The sequence below is a fragment of the Callospermophilus lateralis genome, chromosome 2, assembly GCF_048772815.1.
Source record: "Callospermophilus lateralis isolate mCalLat2 chromosome 2, mCalLat2.hap1, whole genome shotgun sequence".
Classification (NCBI taxonomy): domain Eukaryota; kingdom Metazoa; phylum Chordata; class Mammalia; order Rodentia; family Sciuridae; genus Callospermophilus; species Callospermophilus lateralis.
The window spans coordinates 207,450,503-207,472,956 of NC_135306.1; the positions used below are offsets into that span (position 1 = coordinate 207,450,503).

The 22,454-nt window shown below is 64.8% G+C and overlaps 1 protein-coding gene across 1 annotated transcript in view; it reads left to right on the forward strand.

The window, feature by feature from the left end:
• Nucleotides 1-16,768, forward strand: part of Tpcn2 (two pore segment channel 2) — a 39,847-nt gene extending 23,079 nt beyond the window's left edge. The window contains exon 25 of the mRNA XM_076847743.2: nucleotides 415-16,768. Within this exon, the coding sequence (XP_076703858.2) occupies nucleotides 415-493 (79 nt within the window). The 3' untranslated portion in view covers nucleotides 494-16,768. The remainder of the gene's footprint in view (nucleotides 1-414) is intronic.
• The last annotated feature ends 5,686 nt before the right edge of the window (nucleotides 16,769-22,454 follow it).

Sequence of the window (22,454 nt, forward strand, 5' to 3'; positions counted from 1 at the left end):
TCCTGTGACCTTCCTTCCTGTGACCATTTGAATGTCTCTTCACTGGTCCAGGAAGGCGGCCAGTCACACTGGAGGTGGCCTGCTGAGGGTCTCATTTCCTGCCCGGGTGCCAGGTGTGCCCAGTGGGTGTCTGGGCTTTTACGGTCTTTGCTTCCCCTCACTGCTGGGGCCGGAGCTCGGGGCCGGAGCCTTCGCGGAGCCCCGGCAGTGCCCTTCTGGCCTGTGCTGGTGTCTGAGCCTTGGTGGCGCTGCTGGCGGCCCTGCGTCTGTCCCGAGGCTGGGTCTGGTCCTTGGGGTCCCAGTCCCTGTGTGTTCGTTCTGGCCCGTCTGGTTTGGGGACCCTCCCCTAAGCTGTGGCTCTCGCCCAGCGCCTGGTCCAGGCTCCTGAGGTGCTCGTGGTCCTCTGCCTCACAGGGACATCCTGGAGGAGCCCAAGGAGGAAGAGCTGATGCACCGGCTGCGTAACCACCCGCACGTGCGGCTCTGCAGGTGACGCTCTGAGGGCCCCTGGCCCGCCGGCAGGAGAGAGGCTGGCTGGGGATGAGACGGCACATGACCAAGCAGGACAAGCCTGTGCTCTGACTGACCACCTAGGGGACAGCCGGGGACAAGGAAGCCAGTCCCTCTTGCTGCCCTTCAGCCGTTGCGCTGCTGGGCTCTCCAGGTGGCCGTGCCCTGCTGCCGTCCTTCCCGAGCTGCTCCTGGGAGGCGCTTGCTTTTCTGTTGTGGAGGCGACTCTGGGGCCTGGAAGCCAGCCTGGCAGCCAGAGGCGGTGGCCTTCCCGTGCCGCCTGCGCCGGCAGGTGCCTTCACTGCTGGAGGCCTCCAGGGACAGGGCCGCGTGGGCTGGGCAGGTCCCCTGCAGCCTCGGGCCTGGGGGTGCTGGTGGCCGTACACGGGGGAACCTGGGTGTGTTGTTACGGCACGGGTTGTGCGCGTGATGGGGGCCGGGTGTTTCTGTGGATCAGAGTGCCAATAATTCCACGGTGGCCCGCGGAGGCTGAGGCGTCTTGTGCTTTCTACCCACGCGGGGCTGCTGCTGGGGCAGGGCTGCTCGGGAAGGCGAGGACACCTGGCTGAGGGGCTTCCTGCCACTGCACGGTGGCCTGCAAGCCCGAGGTGGCCTGCTTGGGCCAGGGTGGGGAGCGGGAAGTGAGCGTCTCTCGATCCACCTGGACCCGGGTTGACCCAGGGCTCTCGTTTGGGTGCCAGCTCAGGGGGTCGCTGCCTAGTTCCTGGAGCCCTTCGTGGAGGAGAGCGTTGGGTGGACGAGTGAGTCTGCGTGGGCTTGAAGGGTGAGCGCCCGGCAGGACACAGGCGCCCTAGTCTTGCCAGCTTGTGTGGAGATGGGATTTGAGGATGGCATACTGGAAAGGGGCCCAGGGACACTGTGTAGCCCCAGAATGTGGGACCATGAGGACCTAGGTGGTTGTGACTGCACAAGCTGGCTTCCTGTGGGTCCTGGTGTCCCCTGGAATCCTGTGCCTGTGCCTGACACTCTGCCTTGGTCGCTGGGCCTCCTGGAGCAGGCTGCCTCTGAGGGGGGGGCTGGATAGGGCAGAAGGACCCCTAGGGCTGGGCCGCTAGCTGCTCTGGGGACAGGGTGGGGCCTGCCACCCCTTGCTCTTAAGGTTCGGGCGCCACCTAGTGGTGGCATGGGTTCCGCTGATTTCTTCTAATGTGTGGTGGGCCCTGCGACCCCGTCAGCCACTGCTGCCATCTGGGCGGCACCTTCCCTGTGGACGTCTCCCGAGTCCTCTGAGAGGCAAGGAGTGTCCCCTCTCCAGATGAGCCTAGTCCTCAGGGCACGTGTGGGATGGACAGCTGGCCCTCTGTCCACCTGTGTCTGGGCTGTGTGCAGAGCCACCTCTATGGCTTTTCTTGCCAGGTGGTGGATAATTCTGGGCGACCTGTGCTAGGCACTGCTCAGGGCTGTGCTGCCCTCAGGAAGGACGCTGGGAGCTGCTGTCCCTGAAGGAGTGTGTGGAGGGGAGGGAGGAGCCGGGCTGGGCCTGCTGGCGCCTGTGCACTGTGGCATTCTGGGGGCTCCTGACAATTTCAGATGCACTGAGTTTGACAAAGATGGGCTCTGACTTGGCTGTGCTGGCTGGGGGAGGGGGCAGCCCTGGTGCGGTGACCAGTCCACCCTCTTCCTTCTCTGCGGAGCGTGGTGGCCATGCAGCTGTGATGGAGAGCACCCCCTTGAGGAGTGTGCTGGCCCCTCGTGGCCCTTGCAGCAGCCTTGAGCGTCTCCAGCCGTCTCCCGTGGTCACCTCCGTGCTCTGGCTGGGCACAGGGTCGGGGCTTGTCCTGCTGGATCGTAGGTTCACCCAGACGGTGTGAAGCTAGAATCTTGGCCCTCAGGAGGCCGGAGGAAGGGGAGGTGAGCGGGGTCCTGGGCCTGGGCCTGGGCGCCAAGAAGGCCTGTGTCCGCAGGGTCAGCAGGAGACAGGAGGGAGGCAGCTGGGCTTGTAGTGTGAGGGCAGGTGAGGGGAAGGGGCTGGGGCCCACGCGGGACAGCAGCCTGTCAGGGCCACGGGTGGGGGTGTGTGGGCACCTGTGGCTTGGACACGGGCCTTGTGCTGCACACACTGGAGCGACACGGTTGTGGGTCTGAGCAGCTCATGATGGGGCAGGACGTGTGGGTCAGCTGGGGAGCACATGAGGTCACTGGGGGGACCCACTCTGGCAGGCACCAAAGCCCCATGGCCTGAAAGCCTCAATGCCCCGCTGGACCTGGGAGGGTTGGCTCTCCATGGCCAGCAGAGCCCCTGGGAGCGCCGCCTGGCCCCGTGCTGGGGAGGCGGGTGCGAGCCTGCTCCCACCCGCACACCCCACCCACCAGGGGCTGTTCTCACTTCTGTCCTCCCTAGAGCTGCTGGGCCCCACTGGCTCTGTGCCGGCTGGCACAAGGCACAGGTGCTGTGACCGCGGTGGCGTGGAGGAGGTCCAGGGCCAGGTCCTAGGTCTTGCTCGTGTTTGGTAACAGTGACTCGGAGGTGGCAGTGGCCTTGGGGAAGAGTTGCCAGGACAGCAGCGAGCTGGCCTGAGCCCTCTGGGGGGGTGACGCTGGCCACTGCCCTCTGTTCTGTGTCCCCCGAGCACGTGGGTCCCGAGACACGTGGCATTGTGGCTGTGTCCCAGCCTCCTGGATGTGCTCAGTCCTCCTGGCTTTTGTGAGCCGTGACTCTGGGGATTGGCCCCGTCGGGCAGGGTTGCCCAGTACTGGCTCTGGACGCGCCTGTGAGAGTGTGGTGGAACTGGCCGTGCCCCCCCGCCTCCTGCTCCCTGCTCCTCGCCTCCTGCTCCCTGCTCCTCGCCTCCTGCTCCCTGCTCCTCGCCGTCCTCGTGGAGGGTCCTGGCTGTTCCTTCTGCCTGGTGGGCTCTGTCCTGCCTGGGCTTAGCTCGGTGCCTGGGTGGCCCTTGTGGCAGGGGCCTCCTCTGGCTGCTGTGTGCCTCGGCTCTGCACCCACTGCCTTTTGGTGGTTTCTTTTTGGCACAAAAAGATGCTCAGGGCTTCTCTAACGTCCACCCATGCCCTGTTTCGTTGTCGTCTGGGGGGCCATCTCCAAGGAGCTGTGGGGACGTCCCTCAGATGAGAGAAGTGTCTGCCGCTGGATGTGGCAGGAGGTTGATGCTGCCATCTGAACCGGGCTCCCTCGGGGACAGTTAGAGCGCTCGTCGCTTTATTGGCTGATGGCCATGAGATTGCTCTGGCCTCCCTCATCTCCACCTCGGTGCCCTGTGGCTTTGCCGGGCTGTGAGGGCCCTTCTCTGGTTGGTTCTCATTCTCCTTATTTCTTTGTTGGATCAGTGCCACCCCCTCCCCATACAGACCCCCTCCCCATACAGACCCCCTCACCTGGCTTGGCTGTGTGTCTCTGCATGGAGGCCTCCATCCATGGGCTGTCCTGCTGCCTCCAGGGCAGATGTGGAGACAGGTCCTTGAGTGAGGAGTAGAGGTCCCGCCAGCTCCCTATGACCTGAGAATGAGCAGGTGAGGGCCAGTGGGGGCACGTGGCTCTGCAGAGCCTCCCCTGAGCCTCCTGGTAGGCACAAGGCACAGAACACGGCAGAAGCACAGCAGGAGAGAGTGACCCTGATCCTCGGACGGCGACTGTCTATTCAGAAAAGACGCAGTTACTAAAAGTAGTGTGAGCTCAGCAGAAGAGATGACCAGGAGCTGGCCTCAGGTGCTCCCGACCACAGCTGCAGGCTCTCGAAGCTGCGTCCTGAAAGACGCCATAATTGGGTGCGTGCCTGGAGGTCCTGAAAGTCGATATCACAAAGGACACCGCAGGCCTGCACACAGGAAGTTCCCAGTGCCCGTGTCTACTGCGACAGTGTGTCCGTCACCCCGCCTCCAGCACTGCCTTGGTCAGCAGCCTGACATGGCCCTCCCTGAGCTCCTGGCTCCACGGGCCACGTCCAGCTTGGCGCGGCCTGTTCTCTGCTCGGGCGCCAGGCGATTGTTGAGATCAAGTGTGGGTGGGGCCGCGTCCCCGGGCTCTGGACCAGTCTGCGTCTAGGCTTGCTGGATTGCTTCCAGTTGTGTGCCAATGTCCCTGTGTCCTTGCTGGCCACCAGTAGGGGCTGCTCTCAGGAGCCAGAGGCCACCTTCACTCTTCGCTTTATGGCCCTCACCCTCAGAGAGCCCCTCACTCCTGTCCCTGCACCCTTGAGGCTCTTCAGAGGGAACCCAGGGCTTTTAAAGTGTCACCAGATGAGGTCACTGGGATGGTCCCCCCTGCTAGTCAGCTGTGCCCCCGAGTGCCACCCAGGCTCTGAGTGGCTCCCCCTCCTACATCCAGCCCACTCCCCATGGGAGGTCATTGGGGTCCCCGGCTCCGCCCTCCGGGGCTCTCCTGTCTTGGTGCGGAGGATTGGTGTGTAGCAGCGTCCACTTCCCAGGTCCGTCGCAGGCTGTGACCGCACGTCGTGACTGCTTTTCAGGACACCTGGTAAGTGGTCAGACGTTTACGGGGACATGCAGAACCGAGAGCTAAGCCCCTCCTGTGGCCTAGCGATTCCAGGGACGGGAAGGGGCTGGCTCTCCTCAGTGGTGATGAGGGACAGGCAGGTGCCTCGTGCCCCCGCTGGCCGAGCGCAGGGACTTCTGGGAGCAGGTCTGGGCTTCAGCCTCAGGACCTCAGGTGTTGCCTGTTGTCGTCGACCGCCCCCGTCCACCCACACGAGCCAGCGCTTTGCTCTGTGGGTTGCGCATGCGCGGATTGAGCAAGCCGTGGACTGAGGACACTCGAGCAGCACTGAGACCACACTGGGCTCTTTCCCGTTGTCGATGCTTTTTACGCCGTTCGGGTTTGAGATCCAGAGCCGATTCCAGCACCCGTGACCCAGGCGCTCGAGTGCCTGGGTGGTGAGGGGTGTCCTGGGCCCAGCCCCCGGGCGCTCTTGTAGTTTCCTTCCGAGAACCCCTGCCCGCCGGCATCAGGGGAGATGAGGGAGTGGTCCCCTCCTGGGGGGAGGGGTGGTATGGGGGCACCGTCTGGCAGGGCGCACAGGCTGCCATCGGGAGCTCTCGGGGACGCGAGTTACGATGTGTTAAGGAAGGAAGAGGCGAGCACACGGAGACGAGCACGTGGCCCGCCCCCAGCCACCTTTTCATCCTGGGGCAGTTGTGGGAGGGTGTGAGGGGCAGCAGGGCCAGGCGCTGGCCAGCGGGTGAGGGCCTGGGCAGTACGAGGGAGTAGAGACCAGGAGTGGCTGTGGAGGAGGGTGGGGGCAGCCGTGAGGCAGGGGTGGCTTAGGGGTCCTCTGCACCCAGGGGCCAAGGGCAGGGCTGGCCAGGGCGGGTTTCTGCAGCTCCAGTGTCGCCGTCAGGAGCAGGCTGAGGCCCTCGGGCCTTCTCCCTGGACCCTAGCTGTGCAGGCGGCTGGACGGGGTCCAGGATCGTGCCCCGTCTGTCTCTGGCCCCGGGAGCCGCTCCTGGTGTGCCAGGCTGGCCTTTCTTGTGTCTGGGCTGCTCCCTGCAGCAGGAGGGCTGTCCCCAGTGGGGCTGGATTGGGTTTCCTGCTGCCAAGGTAATTGGCGGTTCTTATGCAAAGGTTAGAACAGCTCCCGGCCGGCCGTGAAAAGAAAAGTGGGGCTTGCGCACCACACTGCTCTTAAAAACCAGAGGGGGCGGCGGGGCTTGGATGATGTCCTCCACATCAAAGTGGCCAGCAGACGGCCGCGCAGCCACAGGCGGTGCCCTCCCTCTGATCACATTTCTGGGTAATTCTATCGGGGCTTCGGCAGGGTGGTGGGGCCCACATCTGCGGGGGCCTGGCGGGCCTGGTTCCCACCACAGTTGCCTAATCCAGGCCTGGACCCGGTCCCCTGCCACACCTGTCGCCAGGTGAACCCGCTCTGCCTCTCAGCTTCCTTGGCCCCGGGGGTTGTGGCCGTCTCTCAATCACCACAGACAGGTCCTTGACCTGGGGGGGGGGCAAGAAAGAGCTGCTGTCAGCAGGGTCCCTGGTCAGGACCACTCTGGCTGAACCCAGGTCTGAAGCCCAGCACCTGTCACGTGCCCAGCTCAAGGGCAGAGCCCCCTGCGCCAGGGCTCTAGCCTTGGGGACCTGGACTTCTAATAAGTCCCCAGGGATGTCCCAGACTGGCCAGGCAAAGTGGACATCCCTTCGCTCCTCTTTCCCTCCCTCCTCTCCTTTTCCTGTTTTCTTTCAGCAAATAAGAAGCCCTCAGCTGGTGGAGAGTTTTGAAGGCAGCCCTTTGGAAAGGGCAAGTGACCAGGTGGCCAAAGGACCCTGTGGTTCCCTCTAGGCAGAGGATTCAGGGGCGCTTCCTGGCTTGGTGCTGCTGTGACGCCACCCCGTTGGTGGGACGTGTGGTGGCCAGCAGGGGCTGGGGGCATTCCTTCCCCTCCACTTGCTTCGGCTCAGGGCCTGTGACAAGTGCACAGCTGGGCACAGAGCACCTCAGTAAGCCCTGTGATGCCCCTGGCCAGGATGCCAGCGAGAGGTCCTGGGCACGAGGAGGGCAGAGGTGGGGTCGCCCATCCTGCCTACCATCTAAAGTAGCCTGAGGTGCCCTGGTGGGGTCGAGGACTGGGTGTGGGATGGCAGTGACCTGCCCCCGTAGGAGGGTGGGCGGGGAAGCCCTGCTAGCTGACCCCTGCGTGGAGTGCGTGTTGTGGTCCCAAGTGGTCAGGGCCTTGGTTCAGCCACGGTGACTGTGGTCTTGTTGACCACCAGCATCCCTGTGCCTGTGTCCAGCTAAGTGGACCCCCAGTGAGTGGAGGCTGCCCCCAGGTGTTCTGCCCCTGGAGTGGTGGCACCTGTCTCTGGGGCCCCTCTCCCTGGCCCCAGCTGTGCCTGGCTGACCCCCGGCTCTGCCACACACCAGATGAGAGCCAGGCTGCTGGGCTCCCACCACAGGGCTCCCTGCCCAGCCTGATAGCTCTGCCCCGGACTCCTGAGCTCCTCCTTCCCTCGGAGAGGGGACGGGGGACTCCAGAGGCCGGAGCTCTAGATCTGGAAGGCCTTGGAACCCCAGAGCCGCCATCTGTGTTCTACTGCTGGGGAGACCGGGGACAGAGCAAGCAGGGGGGCTGCCCCAGGCCTGGCCTCCTCTAGGGCTGCTCTGTTGGTCCCGTGACACCGGGGGCAGAGGCCTCCCCCACACCTTCCGTCCTGATCACAGAGAGGTCAGCTCTGGCAAGGACCGAGCCAGCACCAGAGAGGCCCAGCGGGTGCCCTTGGTGTCCGTGCCTGTATCTGACGTCTCTGGGGCTGGGTGGCAAACCCAGGGCCTGGTGCAGGCCGAGACCACGCCAACCGCCAGGCGGCCCTGTCTACCCTGAGCCCAGGGCCTTCCCACGGGGCTTCTCCTGGCACGAGGGCAGCTGGGCCCAGCTCACCCAGGGGCTCTCAGCCCAGGCCTCTGCCTTGCTGGGCAGCCAAGGAGAGGGGAACCAGCGAGGCCGTGAGTTTGGGTCCCGGGATGGGGGGTGGGAGGGGGGACGCAGTGTGGCTCACCTGCTGTCCCCGTCTGTGGCGTGGCCTTCACCTGGGAAGAACCTCTAGAGCCAAGCGTCAGAGTGAAGGGCTGGAGGGCTGGTGCCGCTCCCAGTAGGACTTCTGGTGACGTAGGATGGCAGCTCTGCCCGCAGGCGACATCAGGGTGTCCCAGAGTCCTGGCACAGGCCAGGGGCCCCCCGCCACCTTCAGGAGGAGAGGAGGGGAGGTCACAGCTGGACTGAGGAACTTGGTTGGACCTGCGTCTTGGGACCTGTGACTCCCTCCCCCCACACCTCCTCCACCGCCTCTTCCTGCAGAGGAGGGCTGAGAGCCGAGGCTGAGGCTACTGTCCTGGGAGGGTGGAGGTGGCACATGGGCAGCCTGGGCTTGTGTCTGGGCAGCTCTTCTGCGGAGGCTCCCTCCTGCCCGCCACCTCCTATGTGCAGGTATGGCACCGTCCTTGGCTGTTGGAGCCTGCGTCCTCCCAGAGTCCCTTGGACAGGACTTAAAATTGTCCATTTCAGTGTCCTCTTCCTATTTGAGTCTGGCCCTGAGAAGCCTCAGGTGTCCCTAGGCCCATTGGCTGGAGGCCAGAGCCGTTGCCACCCTGTCTCCTGGCCCGCCTCCCTGCCTGTATGGTGGGGCTGCTTTAGCATTGGCCGTTGTCCCTATCTGTCCCTGGTTTGGTGTTGGTGGGGACGGCCATACCCCGAAGCACATCCCACCTCTCGGACCCTCAGTGCCTCGTCCCAATGGTGATGGCGCTTAAGAATCAGGCTCAGGTCGTTTCCGTCTCCCTTGTAAATCCCTTTGGTTTCAAAAGAGGTCTGGCTGGGGACGTCCCACTGCAGGTGGAAGCACTGGTCTGCAGTCCAGTGACGGGCGTGCTTTCTTGGAAACAGCCGCAGTGTGTGACCCTGACGGCCATCCCTGGGCCTGGTTGGCGGGGGCGGGGGGCGCTGGTGCCTGTAAGGCTGCTGTTCCCTGTGTGGACCCTCCGTGCCGAGCCCCAAGGACCTGGGAACCCTGGCCGCTCCCACACCCCTCCTGAGGGTGGAGAGGTGTTTGTAGCAACCTGTCACCTTCTGGATTGCACCAGGCTCGGGGCAGGTGGCCACAGTGTCTGAGTCTGGCACACAGTGCGCGGAGGCGGAGACAGACAGCCACCTCTGGCAGAGCGTGTGCCATTGCTGAGAACGGCAGCTGCGTGGCAGTTACTCGGAGCAGGCTCAAGCTGAGGGCAAGGTGGGGCCCTGGGGAGTCGCTGCGGCGGCCCGTGTTGGAAAGCTCCTGTGACATCTGGCCCTGGCCAAAGCCCTGCGGACACTCCTCGCAGCGTGGGCACTGGTGATGCCTTTGGTTTCCCACCCTGGTGCCCAGCCTGGCTGGTGCATGGCTCAGGACTCCAGCCCCCCTGGAGGGCGAGGGGGTGAGGAGTGGGCTCTGGTCTCAGGCTCAGCTGTAGCCCGCTGTGGTTAGACGCAGCAGGGCCATGGCACAGCGGGACGGGGGTGGCCCGGGCCCCTTGACTCCCCCCAAACTAGCCAGTGAGCTCGGCCCCCGTCCAGTCAGCCGAGATGCGTGGAGGGTGGGCAGGGACGTTCTCTGGTCTGTGGTGCTCTCCAGTCTTGGTGGAGCCCCTGCTGGCCCACGGGGCTTCTGGTCAGTGGCCTGGGCCATCACTAGCCCACACCCGGTGATGCTGAGGATGCTGGCACAGCTGTGGGATACTAGCAAAGTGGTGACCCCCAAAAGAGGTCAGGGTCCTAACCCCCAGTACCATGCCCATGACCTTACTTGGGAATGGGGTCTTTGTAATTGTGTGTCTAGAGATGCGGTGGGCCTGGTTAGGGTGGACTGTGCAGAGAGTGACCGGTGTCCTTGGAGGAGGAGAGGACAGAGGAGGTGTGTGCAGATGGAGGCCGAGGCCGGAGGCAGGAGGACCCTCCCCGTGGGCCTGCGCCGTGGTTCTCTGTGTTGGCCTCCAGAGCAGGTGAGCAGCTGCTTGCCCAGTGCCAGCCTGTGTGGGGGCCCTGAGCACAGCCCTGGGGACCAGGACCCAGACGGCGGTGCCAGGCAGCCGAGGCCGCCAGCCGGGGCAGTGCTGCAGGACAGCAGTCAAGACGGCCATCTGAACGTTTCTGTTTCCTGGAAGGAACACCCCTGGCCTAAGCAGCCTGGGTCCAGGGGGAGCTCTTGAGGGCTGGCGGAGGGGTATCTTGGTGTTTTCAAAAAGGTACCCACAAAGGCTGCCTGGGTCTGGTCAGTGATGCCCGCTGGGCAGAGGGGTGCCCTGCAGTGACTTAGGGGGCTGTGTCATTGGGCACGTGGCTGGTTGGTGCTGACAGCTGCTCCCAGGGAGGCGCTGTTGGAGGGGTCTGCATTTCCAGCGAGCCCCACAGCTGCTGGATGTCGCACTCAGCCCCAGCAGACTAAGGTAGGACTCCCGGCAGGCCTGCGAGCCCCTCTGTCCCCCAGCACTGCCCCCCGCAGCCTGCACACAGGTCTGGGTCCTGACGTCAGCTGTCTCAAAAGCCAGGTCACACCCCTTGAGGTTGCTGAGCACCCCCTAAGATGAGGTGTGCTGGCAGCACCTGCATGCAGACACAGTGACCAAGGGCAGGTGCTGCTGTCCAGCGGGTCCCAGTGGGGCCCGGGCAGGCCGGCATCGCCAGCACCCTCCAAACCCACAGGACGCCTGCAGAGCGGCTTGGGTGACGGCGAGTGCAGGCTCCTCGTGACATCCTGCTGGCCGTGGGCCAGGTGCTCAGAGATGATTTGCATACAGGTGAGGGCCTAGGGACTCCGAGGCCCCGAGACCAGGCAGGGTCAGGTAGGACAGACACCTGGAGAGCTGCCTTGCAGGGCCCGCGCAGTGCCTGGACAGGCCAGCAGAGGGCAGCCGAGCTCCAGTGGCAGGCGCTGGGACAGGCAGACAGCAGGGCAGCCACCTTCTGGCCCTCCTTCCTCCCTCTGACCACTGACCAGGGCAGGGGGTCCTCTGAGGGGCCTTCTCGGGCTCCACACCTGGGCAGGAGCTCCCTCTGCGGCTCCACCTTTCCTCTCCTGTGCTCACTTCTCTGGCCCCAGGGACCCAGGGGATCTGTGTGTGGCAGGGATGTGTCCCCATGGCTGGTAGGAGGCCATGCCGACATTGTTGATTCGGGGCTGCTGGTCTCTCTATGGGGGGACAGGGTGTGATGAGGCGTCTGCGGGCTCCCCCACTGAACTCGCTGGCCACGGGGTGCAGGGCAGTGCCAGGGCTGCTGGCTCAGGGACCCTTCTGGGTGGGCTGGGGTGGCCCCTGGCCTGCCCTGCCTGCTAGCCACTGTGGAGGCACTCAGATCCCTGTCCCCCTCTGGAGGGACCTGTGTTGGGAGTCTGGGTGCTGGGCAGCGGGTGGCACAGGCCTTGGGAATCTGTGGACTCCAATTCCCTCCACCCTGTTTCCCCGGAAGCGTGGTCTCAGGTGGCTTCGCTAGCTGCCCCTTACCTGGCCCATGTCAGGCTTGTCAGGGCAAAGGAGAGGGTCCACATCCGGGACCCTGGCAGTGGGTGTCAGCCAGGGATCTCATTTTTGCAGCAGGGCCATAGTTCCTGGGGGAAAGCCTGGGATCAGAGGCCATGCTGGACACTCCCCTTGAACAGGGAGGTGGGCAGGGCAGTGGACTGAGGCTGGTGTGCAGGCTGCTCCCCCCGCTGCCTGACTTGGTCTTCCCAGGCTGTGCCGTGGGCTGGAGGCCAGACTCTGTTTTCCATGGTCGAGTCCCTGAGGGCTGTGCCCTGGGTTGTGCTGGGCACGTAGTAGGTACTCAGAAAGCTTCTGTGGACGGATGGACACAGGAGCAGTGGCCACCTGTGCCATCGTGCTGCTGACCTGCTGGGTGGGTGAGGACCCGGGTGCCCTTCTTTTGCTGGCACCCGCTGTGGTGCCCTGTGACATGGATGAGGAGGTTAGCCAGGGGCCTGTGTGTGCTGTGGGGAAAGTCAGGTGAGCCTCGGACCACACGAGCTCTGGAGGGCCCCGGGACCCTTAGCTCAGACTGGCCGTCGGGGGCCCTCGGTAGTGTGCTGTGGCTGTCTCAGAAGAGAGTGCAGCTCGGAGTGTTCTGGACACCCCCAGCGTTGACACCCGTCTCTCTGTGCACCTGGCTGGCGGCCTTGTGTCAGCCACTCACGGACAGAAGAATGGCATTGATGTTGGGGACTGTCCCCAGTGAGGACGGGCAACAAGGGAAGTTGTCATGGGGTGTCTGCAAATGGTGATGGCACTGTGACTATGGTGGGCTGAGCATGTCAGACTCTGAACGGGTCAGGAAGCGGTAGGGTTAGGAGGAAGTGTGGGGCTGCACACGGGTTAGGACCACTCTGGTGCTCAGGGGGCAGGGGGCCGTAGTGACCAGGGCTGGGCTGCAGGGACACAGCCTGAGCCCCTTGGCTCGTGGTGGACAGTAGAGAAGTCGCTGGCTCTTGCAGGCTGGAGGCCAGGTCATGGCCTGTGGAGTGCCCCCGGGAGGCAGTCTTAGCTGGGTCAGATGCCTTTGGCATTTTTATGAGATGCCAGGAATGTTTGGGGTGCTTGGGGCCGATGGTCCTGCGTTCCACCTGGTGAGTTGTTTTGCCACATACCTGAACAGCAGTGACTCCGCGTGACGGCGGGCGTGTGGGGCAGTGATCCCTGCTCCAGCCAGCAGCAGTGGCCAGCAGCGGGGAACCCCAGGCTGATGTGGAAAGTGGGGGAATTGAAACTGGCAGAGGGCAGGGGGCTCTGCCCAGCTCGTGTGGGCAGGAAGTGCTCCTTCCAGCCTCCGGGGCTGGGCACCCTGAGAAGAGAATTCACCCCACCCCCAACTGGTCAGCACACGCCAGGCCCAGCGTGCAGCGGGCAGGTGGGGCTGACCGTACGCCCTTCTTCAGGCGCAGGGTGCCGGGTGCCCGGCTGGTCTCCGGGGCTCCGCAGGCTGGTGGCCTCAGCTGTGGTAGCATGTCCTCTCATGGTTTCAGAGGCCAGAGGCGCAAGGTCAGGCTGTGGGAGTGCCCCCTCCGAAGGCGCTGGGAGGACCCTGCCTGGTCCCCCAGCTTCTGTGGCTCCCGTGTCCTCCGCCCTCCTTGGCTTGTACCTGCACCTTTGCAGGCTCTGCTTCTGGTACCGTTGGGCCGCCTCCCCCGGCTGTCTGGGCCCACATCTCCCTCCTCTTAGGAGGACGCCAAGTGTGTTGGGTTCAGGGCCACCCTCCTCCAGGTGGCCTCTGCTGAGTCCACCGGGTTTCCAGATCTGGACGTGATTCTGGGGGACGTTCACTGGCTGGCAGTGTGTCTCCTTGTTCACAAGTGGGACACTTACCCCAGCATTCCTTGGAATGGCTGAGTGTCCAGCGGGGAGGTGGACAGGTAAGGAGGGAGGAATCAAGGGCAGGGTGACCACCTGCTGCTTTATGGCTGTCTGGACTGTGCCCCGACCCTGTTTCCAGGCTGGTTTTGAAGCAGACGGGCCACGGCAGAGGTTGAGCAGGGCTGAGAGCTGCGCTGCAGGTGGCCACGTGCTCTGCCTGCTGCCTGCACAGGCTTCTGCCCCTGGGTGGCCGCACCCATAGGCCTGGGATGGGACAGTCCCTCCCTTGCTGACCCATGGTGAGGACAGAGGAGGATAGGGCACAGTGTCCTCCCAGGATCCTGCAGAGATCAGTGTGGGCTCTGGATCTCGGCCACTCAGATGGTCAGGGGCCCTTATGGATCCTGCTCCTTCCTTAGGGAACTGTGGGTCCTGTGGGCAGTGTTAGTGGCCAGTGCTACAAGATGGACCTGGTCGCATTGGGGTAATGTGCCACACTGTGGAGCCAGGACCTGGCCTCTGCGGCCTCTTGCATGGAGCTGGCCTGAGTGGCAGATGCAGGGCCTCCTGCTTAGCAGTGTCCTGGAGCCCTTCTCTGACGATGGCCAGCAGGACCCCAGGCCTGGCAGCCTCTGTGTCCCAGGAGCTGCTACCAATTTGTCTGTGATGAGGAGAGAACTCTGAGCCAGCGTGACCCCAGGCGGACGATGCCCTCGCCATGCCACTGCAGGCCCGCCTTGCCCTGCGCCCGCCTGCCTGCCCTGCGCCCGCCCGCCTGCCCTGCGCCCGCCCGCCTGTGGTGGTGAGAGAAGTTCCCGTCACTTTCACAGGACCCCTGTGCTACTGTACGCCTAGGCAGGGACCTGTGAGCCCCTCGCTGTCCCCTTCCCTGGATGGGCCTGGACAAGAAGCACAGTGTCCTCAGGGAGCCCTGTTCCAAGCCTGCTGTGGTTGGGGTTTCAGTGGATGGGCGGTCGCCCTGTGGTCAGCCCCAACCCCGTCTCTCCATCTGGGTACGACAGCTCTGGCCTTGCCCAGTCTGGTGCCCACACTTATTCACCTGGCACAGAGAAGCAGCCAGTTCCAAGAAAGGGACTTTTGATCCTTGGAGGCGGCTGCTTTTGCCAAAAGCCCCCGACGTCTCCGCCTGGCCCCGGCCCAAGCCTGCTTCTCAGGGCAGCTCCTCCGCCCGAGGCTGTTGGGAGACACCTTTGAAAAATGGCCCTTGCTCTGGCTGGAGGGTGGCCGACTCAGTCCAGCCTGGCTCCTCCTTGGCTACCAGCCTGGGCCCAGGACGCAGAGCCATATGGCAGGTTCAGAAACCAAGCCAGGGCCCAAATTCCTGCGTGGTGGCCCCGGAGCCCCTGCTCTGCCTGACCCGCAGCCTCCTAAGCCTCCCCGAACTTGGGGTCAGGTGGTGGGATGGCCTTGCACGCCCAGCTGGCCTGCACGCTGCCGCCAGCTCCGAGACCTAGGATGTGCCAGGGAGTCTCGTCCTGCCGCCCTCTTGGGTGGTGACGTTCCACGGGGCTGCCTCTGCTCCGAGCCGGACGGCCCTGGTCCCTCCTGTCCTGTTCAGCCATGCTGACGGTCTTAATGAGCCCATCCTGAGCACTTCCTTGTGGGCCCGTTTTGAGGAAGTGTTTGTGCACCGAGCACTTTCCCACAGCCAGGAGACAATGTGCTGTCCCTTGCCAAGAATCACATTTGCCATCCTTCGTGTCCTGATGCTGGAGGTGAGCCTGGAGCCCGGCCAGGCCAGCCTGCCAAGCGCCCTCCATTGATCACTATCAGGATGCGTTTGATTAATATCTGCCATGGATGGAGGCCCGCGCTTGGCCAGGCCCTGGTTCCCCGCTGCTGAGGGGCTCTGCGTGCCGGGTCTGGGTGGCGGCTGGTGGCGGCTGTGAGGCTGGTGCAGGGGCCTCAGGCAGGTGGCCTGAGTGACCGTGCTGTGCTTGGCTGGGGCCTTGTGAACCGGCCGCCCAGGCCCGCTCTGGCTCGGCTGCCCAGCCTGGCTCTGTTTCCAGTTTATCCAGGTCTGTGAAGCAAAACCCAACTGTCCAGTCCTGGAGTTCGGCTGGCCCTGCCTCCCAGGCTGGGTGGGAAAGGCCTCTGGGCGATTCTCTGAGCCTGTGGCCGGGGGACAGGAGCCCCTTCAAGCCTCCTGCCTTCCACAGACTGCCCCGGAGGGGACAGGCCAGGGACTTCCACGGTCCAGTCCTCACCTATTAAGTGGTTGGGTCAGGGGACAGCAGCAGTGTCCAGCTCCATGGGGGCTGGCCACAGAAAGCCATTTGGGGACAGCAAGTGGCAGCTGGGGGCTTTTGGGGACCTCAATCTCTGGGAAGGAGAAAGAGGATCTCCGCATGAATGACAGCAGAGGGGACTGTGGGAGGGGGCAGCTGTGTGGCCTGGGCGGGTGGCTGCCGTGTCCTGTCCGTGTCCGAGAGGCCCCTTGCGGGCAGAGTCCTGAGCAGGGGTGAGCAGCCCGGGCTGCTCCCTTGCTGGAGAAGCTGGTGACCCCTGGCCGAGGCCGTCCAGGGAGCACGTTTCCCAAGCGGCCGAGGCTCTGGTCTCTCAGGAGTTGGGGTCTTTGACGCGTGAAGGGCCTGAGGGGCCGGGCCGAGCTCTGCCGTGGCAGGGGTGGCTGGGTCCCCCTGCTGGGAGGGGAGCGGGTGGCTTCCACACCCAGCACTCCCCGGGGCGCGTCCAGGCTGGGTGCTGAGAACCCTGAGGACGGCCCTGGCCAGGTGCTGCCTCCCTCTCCTCTGAGCAGCACTCGGTAGATCTGCCTGGACCTGGCCGTGAACCTGGCAGCACAGCCATGGGCTGCCCGGTCGGACGCCTCCACCCCTCAGCCCACGTCTGCGGGAGGGGGCTCCAGCCGCGCCCACCCCCACCCGCCCTCTTACCTGTGCCGGCCTCCCAGCCTGGCGCCCTCCCCAGCTCTTCTGCCAGCAGCGCTGGGGGCCGGGCCTCCCCGCCCCCTGCCAGCCTGAGATGCTGCAGCCCTGTGTGGACGTGCCCACGTCTCCACCTGGCCCCACGGCCCCACCACCTCTGGGGACCTTGTCCCTCCCCAGTGTGGAGCCAGCCCTGGCGGGGCCTGCAGGAACAGCCCCGCCCACCACCCAGGCACACCCGGGTCACAGCTCCTGCCTGTCACTGTCCTGTTCCATGCCTCTTGGGCTCAGGGCATTTGTCCTGTGCTAAAAACACGTGGAAGTCCTGACCCCCAGCACTGGTGGGCATGGCCAGGGGTCTTTGTAGGTATGATACAGGTGGGGGCTGTGGTTGGACATGGCTTGTCCTCCCCCAACTCATGTTGGGGTCAAGGCCCTGTTGGGGGCTTCAGAGGGCAAGGCCTGGGGGAGGAGACCAGGACGAGCTGAGGTCACCAGGGTGGACCCATGAGAACACCACCAGAGGAGGTGTCTTGCCCTTCTACCAGAACTGTGAGCCCAAATAAACCTCTCTTCTCTGTAACTCACCCAGTCTGTGGTATTTTGTTATTGGCAAACAGGAAGTGGATGAATACAGAGTGACTTTGGGGTGAGGTCATCCTGTGTGATCCTGTGGGCCTAGCATCGAGTGTCCTGTGAGGGCCAGAAGAGGAAGAGGCCACAGAAGACACAGGCGGAGACTGCAGTGACGAGGCCAGGGAACTCCGGGGCCCAGAACCTGGAGGAAGTGGGAGGGCTCCTCCCGAGGCCCCTGGAGGGACCCACAACCCCTTTTGGGCTCCCGTGCCCAGACTGCGAGCAGAGGTCTACCTTTAGGCCACCCAGTTTGGCCCGTTGGTCACAGCAGCCCCAGGAGACCGCCCGCCTTCCTTGGGCCTGAGCTGCCTCGTCCTTAGGGATCATCCAGGTCTTAACTGAGACCCAAGAGGAGCCCCTGGTGCCCATCAGACCCGCTCCGCCTCTCTGGGCAGACGTCCAAGCCACTGTGTGCACGTACTGACCCTGCCCTGTCCCGGTGCAGTAGTTATTGATCGTTTGTCGATTGATCAGTTACACATTTACGGCCCACTGTGGAGGACGGGGGCAGACCCTTTCAGTCACAGTCTGGGGCTCGGCTGTCACCGGGCTCTGCTGATTGATGCCAGCTCTAGTCACGTGCAGTATATTGAATGAGTGAAGGGGCTGGTCACCCTCCTCCCCTCCCTCCTCTCATCCACCCGGTCACCATTTACCAAGTGGCCCTCGGGGCCCAGGGGCTGTCCCGGGGAGCGGAGAGAGCAGGGTCTCCAGTGGGACTGTGGGTGTGGCAGTGGCAGGGATGGGGCAGTGGGAGCTGATCACAGGCCTGGGGACAGTCGCCCAGGTGAAGACAGCTGGTCTGAAGGGCTGCGGCTGAGCGGGCAGCTGGGGCAGAGGCGGTGCCCCTGGGCTCCGCAGGCTGCGCGACCCTCTGCCATGTGCTGCGGGAGGTGGGGAGCCGGACAGTCCGAGTGGAGCAGGGAGCGTTTTCAAGGCTCACCCTGGTGGCTGGACACTGGCTCTTGTGGTGGACAGTAGGGCAGTGAGTACCCAAGACGCCTCCAGGTTGGCTCCGAGTCTGCGGGTGTGCTGGGTGGGAGAGCAGGAGGGGACGGGCAAGGCAGGCCAGGTCGTCTACAGGCCCTGCCGTGTCCGAGGGCACCTGAGCCTTCTTCCCTGGACAGCTGCCCCTTCTGTGCCTCAGGTGAACCTGTCCACCTGGCAGAGCTGCGCTGAGCTCCCTGTGCCGGGCACGGCCCTGGTGACCTGCCCACTCCCCACCAGGTGCCTTTCTGCAGATGCGCAGACTGAGGCTCACAAGGAGCCTTGGTGAGAAGAGGCTGTGGGCTTGGGCCCAGGCCCAGGGGTCTAAGGACAGGGCTGTCAATTGTCCTGCGCATACGTCCCTCACACTCAGTGGTCGGGGCCTGGCGGAGAGAGCATGGGTCGTTCAGCCTGTCTCTGGAGCGGGCACGAGCTGGAGGGGGGTCTGGGTACAGGACGTGGAGGGGCTCTAGGAAGGGACAGTGTGAGCAGTGCCCAGAGAAAGAACAGGAGGCCAGGGAGTCGGCCTGCGGGGTCCCCCGTCTCCAAGGCTCAGCAGGAGGCGGCCCCCCTGCTGCCCAGGCAGGTCCTTGCTCCGCTCCAGGGAGGGACACGGGAAAAGCAGGTCATTCCCCCAGGATGGGTGGCTCCACCCACCTGTCCAGCCACCGGTCAATCTCCATCCATCCGTCCACCCATCCACCCACCCATCCACTCGTCCATCTGTCCGCTGTCCACCCATCTGTCCATCCAGACTCCTTCCCCTTTCCTCCTTGTGGTCCCGGACACACATTCTTTGGGTCCTGGTGGTCAGCACCTGGTCGACTGGTTCCTGCTCTCAGGCGCTCGGACAGGGAACAACCCAGCGCACAGTTTTGCCACCAGAGTTGTGAGGGCTGCTGGGGACAGTGAATCTCTCCTGGAGGGTGGCCCATCTGTCCTCGCCTCCCCTGCTGGGCGGGCCTCCCTGACCAGGGCACCACTAAGCCAGATGGACAGAGGAGTCTGTTACCTGGCGGAGAAAGGGAGCAGGTGGCGGTGGGAGCAGAATAGCAAAGCCTGTGGAGGGGGAGGGTCCTGGGGAGGTGGGGGCAGAAGGAGCCCTGGGTGTGGCTGTGGGGACACCAGGGCCGGGGACACCACTGGGGCTGGGAGCAGGTGGTGCTCCACGGGCCTGATGGCCAGGGACACCACTGGGGCTGGGAGCAGGCGGTGCTCCGCGGGCCTGATACACTTGGGCGCCCGTGGACCCCGGTTCAGTCCTTGTTTTCTTGAAGGGTTTCTCAGGAAGCGGAGCTCAAGGTCAAGATGGGCACTGCCGGCTTTTGATGCCCAAGCGGTTCGCCTTGGCCAGGTCAGCTGAGGGAACACGTGGCTGACCCGGCAGGGCGAGAGCTCCCGTGGGCAGGTTCCCAGCGCCCTCCGACTGCCCTGCGCTCTCCGCGGACCTTTGGAACATTCCTCAGCTTTTACCGAACGTTTCTGGAATTGGCCTAGAAACCGGCAGAAGTCAGCAGCTCTGGCAGAGGTGGCCCGGGCTGGCTCGGTGACCATCCCTGTGCCCGCCTTTCCTTCCAGTGGCAAAGGCACACTTTAAAACTGCAGGCCTCGTCCCCAAACCTGCAGCTTGGGAAAGAGTATGTCCCCTCACGATGCCACCAGGGGAGAGGGGCCGGAGGGCAGGGAAGTGGAGACCACCCTGCGTGGGGTCCCCTCGGCCGCGGGCTGCACCAGGTCACGGGAAAGGGAGCCTGGGAAGCTCCGGCGCCCTGGTTGTTGGTCTGGGCAGACGCTGGGCGCACTTTATAGCCCTGTGATCTCCGGGTCTCTTGGGTGGGGGTGGCCAGTTGATCATTAACTGCTCCGTGTGGCATTCCAAATCCTGGTCCTCGAGAGTCAACGCAGCCTGCCGAGTCCCCCACCTGTGGGCCACGCTGGGCGGCTAGCCTCCCGCAGCGGGCGGGGCAGATTCCCTGGGTGCCAGGTCCTTGGTCCTGCGGGGGGGGGGGGCCCTGCAGCAATGACTCATAAATGCCACGTGACCTTTTGGGAGTCTGGCCTGCCCGTGAGACCTGCAGTCCAGCTGTCTCCCCGAGCTGGTGATGTCCACCCCGAGACGGCACAGGGGCCCCTCCTCATCCCCACTTTGGTGACGTAGGGACGCTCTGTGCCCCTGACAGCGGGGCCCAGGTGCCCTCTTCTCAGGCTTGGCGCTGGCTGTCCTGGGCGCGGCTCCGTCCTCATCGCTCACTGGTGTCTCTGACGTTTCTGTCCCCGAGGACCCTGGCAGAGCACAGCTCTTGAAGGGTTGACGAGCTCCAAGGTAGCGGGTGGCGGCAGAGCCGGCCGCATGCCCATGGGGTGGCTGTGCGCATGTGCACACTCAGAAGTCACTTCCTTGTTTTGAGCTCCCTGGACATGGCCTCCGGTCCCCTCTGTGTTCACATGCTGTCACTGTGCTGTCCCCTTGTCCCCACGCCTGGCCGAGCCAATGTGCCCAGCACAGATGCTGTCTCTTTGGGAAGGCTGGTTCAGGTCCAGCTTTGCCACCTTTTGCTCTGTCCCCACGCTCCTGGGGGCTCTTAGGAGCTGCCCCTGGTGAAGCTGAGCCTCTCACCGTGGGGCCTTGTGGCCTGGGTGGGCAGCCCCGGGGCCCTGCTCCTCGGCCACCAGGTGACCCCATGAAATGTGCACTTTGACCCATGACCCCCAGCTCGGGGGAGAAGCCTCCCAACCGGGAAAGGGGTCTCGGTGCAGAGTTTGGGGAGTCGACCCAGAGCGGTCCGAGTGCCGCTGCCCCTGGCCGCCAGGCTGGTTCGGAGACAGTGCCCGAAGGCCCATCTCAAGGGCAGGCCTCGGGTCCCTGAAGCAGGGCCACGCGGGGTCGGTGGGGCTGCCCGTGTGGCCTCGGCAGCCTCCCTCCAGGGTCGGACGCTGGGGGAGGGGCCACTGCCACTTCAGGGAGGCTGAGGCCCAGAGCGGGCAGGCCACAGGCCCGCGGCCCCGGCTGGGGCAGAGGAGCCGTGTCCGTCCGGCTGCCCGTGCTCGCCACGCCTGCGCCAGGAGCCCGCGCCAGGAGCCCGCGCCAGGTTGAGGTCGTGGTCTGACTCCGTCAGAGCTGGCCAGACAGCGGCCGGCCCCAAGCCCCTGTGGACGCCCGTCACTCTGGTGCCATCAGGTGGGCGATGAGGATGGCCGTTCTCTAACTGGGGGCTCAAGGTCGGCAGTGGGTGAGGTGACCTCCGGGACCCCGGCCTAAGCCCTGCCCCCGTGTCCGTCCCATGTGAGGGCTTTCAAGGTCACTGTGGGCCTGGGGAGGGCGGGTGGGGGTCCTGCAGGCCACGACCTTCCCAGGACCCCTGGCAGTGGCCCGCAGCCGGGGTCCCGGGAGAGTTGGGCAGGGGGCGGGCTTTCCCCTTCAAGGAATGAAAAGGGCGACACATTCCTCGGGATCAAAGGTGTGTCCAGGGGAGGGCGGGCGCCTTGGCCGGACGCCGCCCGCAGCCCGGGCACATGACGGCCCCTGAAGCTGCTGGCACCAGCTCTGGCCGGGCATCTGCAGGACGGTGGTGCCAGGAGGGGTGGCCTTTCACCAGCCTGGCACCTCCGCCGTGTGACGGCGCTGCCTTCCCCAGGAGGACCAGGCTGCAGCCCCAGGCCCGTGGCTGGCCTCTGCCCTTCCTGTGGGCAGCCGGGCAGGGCGGCGCTGGGCGAGGGGCGCCCGCTGCCACGCAGGGCCTTTCAATAGGGCCCGCTGCTGGGCCTGGAAGGGCGTGTCAGTGTGCCAGGCTGCAGCCTGTCCAGCCCCGGGGGCACGGTCACCCCTCCACTCTGCAGGGCAGCCAAGGCCGGCAACGTCCCCCAGCTCCTCTGCACCCTGAGAGCCGGGCCCAGACCCCACTGACCCGGGCTTCCAGGGCCAGGCTGGCTGCCCAGCAGCAAGGGAAAGGCTGGCCGCAGTCTGGGGGGGGGGCGTGAGCTTCCCGGGCGGCTGCAACCGGCCACCGTGGACAGCAGATGGCCACTCTCCCGTCCTGGAATCAGGGACCCACGATTGGGCATCTGCAGGGCCTCACGCCCTCCGCAGGCTCCAATGGAGGCTCCTTCCTGCCCTCCCACCTCCTGAGGCTCAGGTGCCCCCTGCCCTGTGGCCACATCTCTGCAGTCTGCTTCTCCCGTGGGTCCTCTGATCCCGTAGGAGGACACACGCTGTTGGGCTTCGAGCTCCCCAGCAGGATCTCGTCTCTAGGTCCCCAACTCGACCCCAGCTGTGGAGACCTGTTTCCCCACACAGGCGGGCTGACAGGTTTGGGGGCAGGGTCAGGGCGCGATTCTGGAATCCCCAATAAAACTCGGGCGTTTCTGAAGAAGAGACAAAGGACCGAGGGAGCAGAAAGCAGAGTCCTCCTGCCCAGGCGCTGAGCGCAGGTGGGGGGCCATTTAAACAGAAGAACCACAAAGCGGGGGCCGGAGGGGCAAGGACAGTCCTAAGACCATGTCACAAAATGTCACCACGTCCTCGGAACTGGCACCTCCCGTGCCCACTCAGGAAGGAAGCTGCCGCAGTGGGCACGTGGTCAGGGTGCAGGTGGGTGGGGGTCAGCTTCTAGGCGAG